We start from the raw sequence: 10,661 nt of genomic DNA on the forward strand, positions 1-10,661 counted from the left end.
CAATGAGTCACAGACTGACTTTGGGTGGGATATTTTGGGGCTTTCTTCTTTATCTATAATGCATCAGCAATCATTATTTTCTTTTCCAAAACCATCTTGAATATCAGGCATCTGCCTTTATCAAGGCAGCAAACATATAATATTATACTTGCTTTTCAAATTTTCCCAAGAATAGCAACATGCTTGAGGTGATAGTAAAGCTCACATTCTCTTAGTTTCTAACTTCGTGCCTTAACTGCAAGATCACATGGCTCCACACTTCCTCATATCTGATGCAAAATAGGCAGCAGTGATAAGAATTTATGTTATTCTGTCCTTTTCTCTTTTGAGCTGATCTTTTTTGTTCAAATCAGGCCTCAGCACAATGATGTACAGCTTGGGAGAAAAGATACAAAGCAGTAATCCAGCACTGGAAGCTATAATGGAGAAGATCTCCACAGCAACCATATATTTTCCCTTTGAACTCAGATATGCTGGAATAAAAGACAACCAAACACTGCAGAAGACCAACATGCTGAAGGTGATAAACTTGGCTTCATTGAAAGCATCAGGCAATTTCCTTGCTAGGAAGGCCAGTGTGAAACTGATAATGGCAAGGAAGCCCATATAACCCAAGACACCATAGAACATGAAGGCAGATCCTTTGTTGCACTCCAGAATGATTTCTTCTGCTATTGACTTCATGTCAGCATCTGGGAATGGGGGAGAGATGATCAGCCATATTACACAAATTTTAATTTGAATAAAGGAGCAGCAGGATACTATAAACGTGCCAAGTCTTGTCCCCACCCACTTGGTCATCTTGGACCCTGGCTTGGTAGCCATGAAAGCTAGAACTACAATGATGGTTTTGGCTAAAACGCAAGAAATGCCCACTGAGAAGATGATGCCAAAAGCAGTTTGATGAAGGAGACATGTCACCTTGTGAGGTTTCCCAATGAATAGCAAAGTACAAAGAAATGATAACAGGAGAGCAACAAGGAGGGCATATGTGAGGTTTCGGTTGTTAGCTCTGACAATGGGAGTGTCCTGATGCTTAATAAAGATCCAAAGGACTCCAACTGTGATTAAAGAGAAGAAAAGAGAAGAACTGGCCATAACTGTTCCCAAGGTTTCTTTGTAGTTCAAGAATGTTGCAACTTTGGGGAGACACAAAACCTGCTTCTCATTGGGATAGTGATCTTCTGGACATTGAAAACATTTATCCATGTCTATGAAAGAAAATATTGATGTTGAAGTTGCATTGAAACAATAAAAACTGACTGTACAAGTGTTCAAAGTGAGGACTTCCAATTAATTTCTGAAAAATGTATATCAAACATTGTTACTTGACCTCAACTTATATTTGCATACATCCATTTCTTGCTACCAATAATGAACATGCTTACAATTCAATTATTTATCCCTATTTTATAATCTAATATGCCAAGTGAAACCACTGGCAGAAAACAGAACATTTTCCCATGGTACATTTGTCAACCCAATTCATTTGGTGAGGTAGAGGTATACAATATCTCTTACCTAAGAGCCAAGGTGGCGCAGTGGTTAAATGCAGCACTGCAGGCTACTGCTAGATCAGCAGGTCAGCGGTTCAAATCTCACCGGCTCAGGGTTGACTCAGCCTTCCATCCTTCCGAGGTGGGTAAAATGAGGACCCAGATTGTTGGGGGCAATATGCTGACTCTCTGTAAACCGCTTAGAGAGGCCTGAAAGGCCTATGAAGCGGTATATAAGTCTACTACTGCTATTACCTTCCCTGTTAGAAATCTTCCCTTCAGGACATCGGAGACAGTCATAGCAGCAAAATAGTTTTCCTTCGATTTTAATCTTACTGTAGCCTGAATCGCACTTCCCATTACACATTGAAAGTGGCTGGGTCTGTCCATAAATTTAAAAAAAAATTAGAAAAGGTTTATCTTTGGAAACTAGTCTTTCAGTATTTTTAGAATTATCATCCCATTATACTTTTCTTTTGATATAGTAATGTTGGACAACAAAGGCTGGTTTTGGATTGAAAAGATTAAAACAGTTTTTGCCTCAGTGCAAACATATAGACCACAATACATAGTTTTTCACCAATAAAAATATCAATTTACAGAGGCATTGGTTTAAAAATGTTCTTTGATTTTCTTTTCTATTGAACATTTGTAAGGAATTAGCCAATGGGAAATTTTTCTCATAGAATTTACATACAAGGTATGAACTCTCTTTGTTGCCTACTCCTTTTTCTCCATTTTCCCACCTACCCTAGAAGGTATCCAAGGAATCACCAATGAATGACTTCCTATAGGTTTATCAGCTAGACTACAAACACATAGTGTCACGGTGGAAATGAGCACCTCACTATGTTTTGGATACTTCTGGATTGAAAGGATTAGCCAGCTGTTGTCCAAGGACATCCAAATGTCTTAACAACAACATACCGAGGGACAGACTCAAATCATCACTATCTAGACAAGACCTTCTCTGTAGCCTTTAACTATCTCAGCAGATACTAAATTCCAGGAAATTACAAGAAAAGATTTTTTAGGTTGATGGAAGACTTTGAAGGATTTGAAAGCAGATTTATGGAAATCTAGAAAGAACTAATATTGGGTGGAAGCTATGGAGAAGCTGACATTTGAGTCTAAGAAAAACTGAGATGTATGGAAACCATTGAGTAGACAGCACATGGGTACAACAATATCCAGGAACACCATGAGCAAATGGGGATATCCAGTTGCTTCTATTCTTTGTGTCTGGGGTGACATTCAGACAACAAAACATATGTATGCCTCCCCTTTGTGCCTCATTCAGTGTACATTTGAGGACCTCATGGCAGTGTTAGGAAACACAATGAATATTGCTAGTTTCTGGGCAAAGTCTGTTTAATTTGTACATATTTTTACCTTGTATTTTATATTTTTAAATGGTCCCCATTTTTTTAACGATGATGCTTCTGACATGAATAAAAAAAAAAACTAGGCTGGAGAGGCTTCAGGAAGAGAATATAATTCTATTTCTGAAGGTAATTGTGGTGAAATAGTGTGGCTCTAAAGTGAGCTTTATAAGTAGTGAAATCTGGACTGAGCTCAATGTGAGTGGTCCATACCTGGTTAAATCTACTTGGCCACACAATATCATCTTCATAAATTGTGATCATTTTTTCATTGGAGTCCTTGAGGTCTATGCTTCCAACTTGGACTTTCTTAAAAGACAAATTTGAAAATGTGATCCAATTGATGATATCAAATCCAGTCTCTAATTCTCCATTTTGATTGAATCCAATTTTTTGCCCGGCACTATTATTAAATGCAATCCTTCGGATAATGTAATTGAGCTAAATCAGAAAATAAGCCAAATAGAAATATATCAATATATCACTATGTATGATACACACACACACACACACACACACACACACACACACACAAAATTGAGAGTATCTTGGCGATATTTCAATTCGGTCCCACTTGCCATCTTCAGGCTGGTGCCTTCGTGCTTGTGCGAGCAAAGCGTGATCGGAGCTGTTGTCTTTCTATAAATATTGGTGTTTGTGTGTGTGCATGTGTTTGTGTGTGTGTGTAGTGCTGGCTTTGTTGCTGTAAGCGGATTTTTTGGTTGTGTTGTAATATCTTGATTGGTTGATGAAGTTGATGTTTGCATATTAGTCGGCTGTTTCGTAATGTTCTGTGTGGCTGAGTTACTGGCTGTGTGCCTATTGTTCTTTTGTGTTGTAATGACCTGGGCAGTGGGCTGTGTGATGACATCCTGAGCTCTATTGTAGTGATATCCTGAGTACTGGGCTGCAACCTCCTGGGTGATTGGCTGCATTATTATATCCTGAGCCTTTGCGTTGTAACCTCCTGAGTTCTGTGATGTAATGTCCTGAGCAGATGGCTCATAGGAGAATAAATGCACGCATCGCAGAACACATGAACGCAGTAAAAAGAAAGAAAAAAACTTCCTCCCTTTTCCAGCACCTTAAAGTTACAGGGGACATGAAATTAATTTTGACGGAACCAAATTAATCTCCAAAACTGAACACTTCAACAAGAGAATAATTATGGAAGCCATCGAAATAGAGAAACACCCCCACAACATGAATAAACATGATGATACCTCCTGCCTACCAGACATCTGGAAACCAGATCTGGTCAATAAACAAGTCCCACCCACCACCCAAGCTGTTACAACACAAAACAACAATGGACACACAGCCAGCACCAATGAGCACCAATCTACCAATCATGGTACAACCACACTGTTGTAGAAAAACAGGACACGCAAGCCAGCTCTTCAGGGAAGGAATAGTTTATTCCCCACAGCCAATCAATCCACTTAATGAAACAAAGGCAGTACTCCACACACACACACCAAAATTTATAGAAAGATGGCAGCTTTGACCACGCTTTACTCATACAAACACAAAGCCGAAAATAATAGCCTGAAGATGGCAAGTGAGACCTCGCCGAAACTTTGCCAAGACAATCTCAATCTTACATGTATTATATTAGCCTATAGACCATATAAAAATGTAAGGTTCAAACATATATCACCAATAAAATCCTATACAAACAATTTAAAATAAGAATGGGGTGAAATACAATAGTTATAGGATAAGATACAATATAATTTAATACATAAATATGTAAAATAGAATAAAGTGACATAAAATATTTCAGTGTCATCCTTACAATCTACCCCAATTAGTTCCACGTATGAAGATCTCAACAGAACTATTTTGTTTAAGTACTGTTCTGTGTTAAATTTTATTTTCAGCTTCTGACCTCACATAGAGTAAGTGTTTTTGATATGGGGATTCCAATGGGTTATTCATTTGGTAAATAGACCAAGGTACCTATCTTTCACCCCCTTATGCAAGCAACAATCAAAGAGGATATGAGCAATATCTTCTACCTCTTCCACTCCACAAATGCAGAAATGTTCATTGTAGGGTATGAAATGGAATCTCCCATATCTGACCATTGTTTCAAGCTGTTCAAATCTCGCTCACATAAATATCTGCCTAAGATGTTTTGGCAGTTGTAACTTCAGAAGGTGTCTACTTGAAAAATACATTTGTAGTTGCTCAGCCATTTCATCTAACCCACCTTACTAAGGATAGCTATATCATTTTGTGCTTCTATATCCTTAATTCTTTGGGCAGCTCTTTTCTTGAATTGTTCTCCTGTTACACAAGAGACGTGAAGGCCACAGCTTCTTACAAAAATTGTTAGTTTGGTGATCCAGGAGATTTGTGATTGTAATTGTAATAGTAGACATAACTGGGGGAGGCTATCAGTCTCCATTTAATTGACTTTGCAACAATAGTTACATGCACTAATTTTGGATAGCGCATGAATTGTATGAATTCCCAATTCATCTCTAATGGTTGCAGCAAATGTTCTTGGCTCTACACCCAAAATACATATCAAGTGCTGGGACTGTGTTTGCTCAATGACTGTAGTTTAGTTTAAGTATATAGACAAGAAATTCTTTCAAGGTTTGGTAAACATGAAAGATTATAAAAAACTATCAAATAAATTACCATTTTATAAATAAAATTTATAAAAATAAATTACATTACTGATTGTAACTATGATTACAGAATCTTCATAGCACCACAATGAAACAAAAGAAATAAAATAAAATACTCGATCGGACAATTCAGCAATTTCAAGCAGATTTCTAGCGGATTTGTAAAAAAAATAATGGAGATAATGGGGAAACAAATTTATATTGAGACAAGTATAAAAGAGTATAAGGGCTGAATGTAAGCAGAAGGCTTTAAAATTTTAAAGTTGTAATAATGAGGACCTCCATATATTTTTTAAAAGTTTCTAGTACAGAAATCTCAATAATTTCCTTGGATTTCTTTTAAAAGAAATTGAATTTTGAGTACGTTTTTGGTTTTCAGAAATGTCTCACAATTAGCAGCTTCAGTAAACATATAAGAAAAACCCATAAGGAATTAATACCAAATGACCTATATAACATATTGGTCTTGATAACATATTGGTCTTGGACCAAATAAATATATAGAATACAATGTTTTAAAATAATGTGCATGTCATCTAGAAAGAAATCATGTTTAATCTTACTAAATTATCAATACGCAGGTGTTTGAAAAACAGAAGAAACATTTTCATGCATAAATTTAGCTTATTGAAACTGTTTTGTGACTCTAATGAATTCCTAATTTTATAGGGTTTCATCTTTTTTATATATATTTACATAACTTTACACATGGATATATTAATGGTATACTTTACATTAACTTGGTCTCAGACCGTTAAAAAGTAAATAGCTAAATTTATATTTACAAAGGCTTCACAGTTTCACCTAGATTGGACAAATAAATTCTTGGAAGAATGATTTTTTTAAAGAAATCTAGAAGAAAGATTTAGTGAGACATCTGCAAATTGTCTTTTGGGGGATTTTACCTTCCATAAATGATGATTCAAAAGTTTCCCATTGACTTTCCCAAATGCTCTGTATTTCACTATAGATGAATAGAAGTCATGCAAAGCATGTGCCACTACATAGATAGCATTGTAGACACTGTAGCTGTGGCCACTCATTTCCATATCAAAAACAGATGTAGGAAGAACCTCCAGTTTCTCCTTTCCAGTACAAGTGGTCCCATTTGCCTTTTCTATTACAGATGTGTGGAAGGAACACCCAAAGGCATTTTCCCAGAAGGTCTTGATAAAACTGTCTTCCTTTTCTAAGATAGGGTTTCTTGTGAGAACAAATTGCTTGAATCCCAGTACCTTCTCTGAATGAACTGCAAAAGATAAAGCCCCATGAAGGAAAACCATGTCCTTATTTTTGTGAAAGGGATGTGATGTGAAGTCCATCTGTATTGTCATAATCCAGACTTTCCCTTTTTTCCATAGTGGGAAATCATTATCTTTTAACTTACTGGAAAGAAATCTTAGAGTTATCATGTTACCACTTTCACCATGAACTACTACCACAGTGACATCACTTTTCATAACAAATTTGTACATGTTAAATCCTATTTCAATCAACTTTTTCAGATTATCTGAATGAACAGATTTTGGAAATCTTGCAATGAAGTCGAAGCAGATGCCACTCTGGGTAGCCATGGGAACCACCCTGCGCAGAAACATTTCACCACTTTCGTTGTCTACTAACAACATCCCAACCCATGTCCACGCGAAATATAGCAATAACAGGGAAATTCCCTTGTACTGAATGTCCATATTTGGCAACATCTGTTGGTAAAATGCATCTTGTTCTTTTGTGCTAACTTCAGGAGCAGAACCGTACAATATCTAGAAACAGAGAGATAACAATAAAAAGAAAAGAAATCACTGTAAAAAATCACTTTAAAGTGAAATCACTGTAAAGTTGCAATCATATTCTTTCCCTATTTTGTCCACTAAATTAGAAACTGAAACCAGATTCCATGTAAGCTTCACAATCATATTCAAGCTGAGCTAGTGGAGCAGGAATGTTCAGCTTTAGTGATAACTTAAGAAAATAAGTTCAATCAGCAGACCTCCCTCTGTGCATGGAGATTGTCATGCCATAACTTCCAAGGCTGAGCTGCATCATCAAAATTGGTCAGTGGTTGACAGTTGCATTAGAACACCAGTTCACAATTTAGAGATGAATCATATCATATTATGTCACCATAGAAAAATTTATAGAATAAACTCCATGTCTGAGATTTCCAAGACACAAGATTTAGTCGGAAGAGCACAAACTATATCATTTAAATATTTAATTCAATTTGTACACTTCAAATTAGATATTATAAATTAAGATAAATATTAATTTACAATATATTATTTAATTTGTAAAAATATCCCCTAGTTCTTTTAAATACTACTGATGCAATATTTCCTGAGAATTTCATTTTATTTCCAAGGAGAAAATTAGCAGCCCAGAAAGAAACTGAAACAAAATGAACACCAAGTCCTTAAAAAAATCTTGAATACTAGATTGAATGAACCTTGTACTCACTCTGGAGAAGATTGATTTTGCTGAAAAATACAGCAAAATACAATTTTATTATAGTTGCAATCATGCTTTAAGTAAAGTTTGGAAGGCATAATCTTCAAGTTTTTCCAGACCCTGTTTGAAATTCTGATCATGCTCCACCATGTTTTAGCAACACTTTCTCTAAAATAACCAATGAAATATTACTTCTGGGCAATGTATAATATCCCCATTAATTTTGCCTGGCCCCTTTAAATATCAAAAAGCTGAAAAGATAATGTGCTGTGACATAATCAAAACATGCCAAAATTCACTTGTAGTGTCTAGCAAACTGAATTTCCTCTAATGCATCCCTTTTATTACAATTACAACATTTTTTTCCTTTAACGTTTTTACAGAAAATATATTATATGGATTTTTATCTCCTGCCTCTTAATTCCATGGAAGGAACATACCTGTGGCATCTTGTACATGGAAAGGGTATTATATAGAGAACCTGTTCGGGGATGTGGCAGGCCTAGGTTTCTGCCAGTTGAACCGATGCAAAACGGTAGGAACCCACCACCGCTCCACTGCTTTAAATACTACTGATATTTCCAGAGAAGTTCACCTTATATCCAAGGAGAACATTAGCAAGCCAGAGAGAAACTTAAACAAAATCAATACTCACTCTGTCAATAAATCTCTAATACTAGACTGAGTGAAACTTGATCATACTCACTTTGGAAAATATTGATTTTGTTGAAAAATACAGCAAAATATAATTGTATTATAATTATAATTACAAACATATTTTAAGTAAAGCTTGAAAAGAATAATCTTCAAGCTTCAAGTGTTCTGAGACCAAATTTGCAATTCTGATCACACTCCACCATGGGTTTAGCAACTCTTTTGTTAAAGTAACTAATAAAATGTTACTTCTGGGCAATGTATAATATCCCCATTAATAGCCCCTTGAAACATCAAAAATCTGAAGAATTAAGATGGCATAATATAACCAAAACATAACAAAATTCACTTGTAGTCTCTAGAAGCCTGAATTTCCTAAAATGCATCACTTTTATTACTTTATTATTACTTTTTTCTTTTTAAAGAAAAAATATTATTTGGATTTTTATCTCTTGCCACGTAATTCCAAGGAAGCAACATACCTGTGGCATCTTTTACAGGGAAAGGATATCATGTTCCACCATGTTTTTAGTAACACTTTCTCTAAAATAACCCATGAAATATTACTTCTGGGCAATGTATAATATCCCCATTAATGGCACAATGCCTTGAAACATCAAAAAGCTGAAGAATTAAGGTGCTGTGGTACAACCAAAACACTCCAAAATTCTAGTGTCTAGCAGCCTGAATTTCCTAAAATCTACCCATTTTATTACAATCACAATATTTATGGATTTTTATCTCCTGCCATTTAATTCCATGGAAACAACATACCTGTGGCATCTTGTACAGGGAAAGGATATTAGCCATGTATAGATAGATGTCAGAGGAAGGGCCTCCAATGACTGCTATTGGTCTGTTTTGAGCATCACAGTTGTAGTTAGGTATGAATTGCCCCTTTGTAAAGAGCTCCAATGAGGCCCGGTATGTCCAACTTGGATCAAAGTAAGCATTATAGATATGGAACCCCAAGGTGTGGTTTGGTAAAATAAAGGGATCTTTATTGATTTTCATGATGGCAAATTCTAAAGCGAGGATGTGCTGATACATTGGAGTTATGACCCTAAAATAAACATTATATATTATATTGTCAAAATGCATAGTTCCCAAAATATCATGCATTATATTGGTCAACTCAGTATAATGTTCATTACATCTGTCTGTCTGTCTGTCTGTCTGTCTGTCTGTCTGTCTGTCTGTCTGTCTGTCTATCTATCTATCTATCTATCTATCTATCTATCTATCTATCTATCCTCTATCAATCTGCCATTTATCTATCATCCATCCATCCATCCATCCATCCATCCATCCATCCTTCATCTAATTATTTATAAACTATTGTCCATAGATATATATTCCTATATATGAAGACTGTCCATCTCTCCCTGTCTTCCTCTTTCCACTCTGTATCCTTTCCTTCTTTCTCTTTTCCTGTCTCTGTGTAAAAACATCTTACACAATAGTGTGAAAAAGCTCCTCAGATGGATGTTTCCTGAAGTCTATTGTTCTATAGTAGATGTAGATCTGAGAGAAAATGCCCACAATTATGAAATCTCCTGACTGATATTGCTTGTGAAGAAAAGGCAGAGGGTCGTTAGTCCTACATTTATCACTTGGAATCATGGACATCATGTCAGGCAAAAGCACCAAGACCAAGGTAGCAAATATCATGATAATGTGTAAAAGTGTTTGATCTTAAGCCAGCTGAAGCTTCCCCAAGCTCTACCTCAATAAGAGTATTTATACTTGCACTTGTCTCCACAACAACCTTTTGTCCACTAGGAGATGAAGTTGAAACAATGATGTGGGAATTGATAATGACAATTGAAAGATCAACGATTCAGAATTCAAGTGCTAGGAAACCATGGCATGTAACAACTGTATAGCAAGAAATAAAGAACTTTTCCACATTTATATGAAGACAGGGGAAAAAGTTATTCTTGTTTTTAAAGCCATATGGCTTTACATTAATTTACAAATTGTTTATTTGTTTGATTGATATTCTACCATAGTCTCACAGCTGTTGTGGATACCTGAAA

At 35.8% G+C, this 10,661-nt stretch overlaps 1 protein-coding gene across 1 annotated transcript; it reads right to left on the minus strand.

The window, feature by feature from the left end:
* Positions 1–300: 300 nt before the first annotated feature.
* On the minus strand, positions 301–10,251 carry LOC116521804 (vomeronasal type-2 receptor 26-like). Its single transcript, XM_032236457.1, has 6 exons — positions 10,079–10,251; positions 9,397–9,685; positions 6,426–7,283; positions 3,092–3,319; positions 1,752–1,878; positions 301–1,211 (listed from the first exon to the last, which is right to left on the minus strand). Exons 1-6 carry the CDS (start codon positions 10,249–10,251, stop codon positions 301–303), a joined length of 2,586 nt encoding a protein of 861 aa, XP_032092348.1.
* Positions 10,252–10,661: the final 410 nt, after the last annotated feature.

This window comes from Thamnophis elegans, chromosome Z, assembly GCF_009769535.1.
Source record: "Thamnophis elegans isolate rThaEle1 chromosome Z, rThaEle1.pri, whole genome shotgun sequence".
NCBI classification, from domain to species: domain Eukaryota; kingdom Metazoa; phylum Chordata; class Lepidosauria; order Squamata; family Colubridae; genus Thamnophis; species Thamnophis elegans.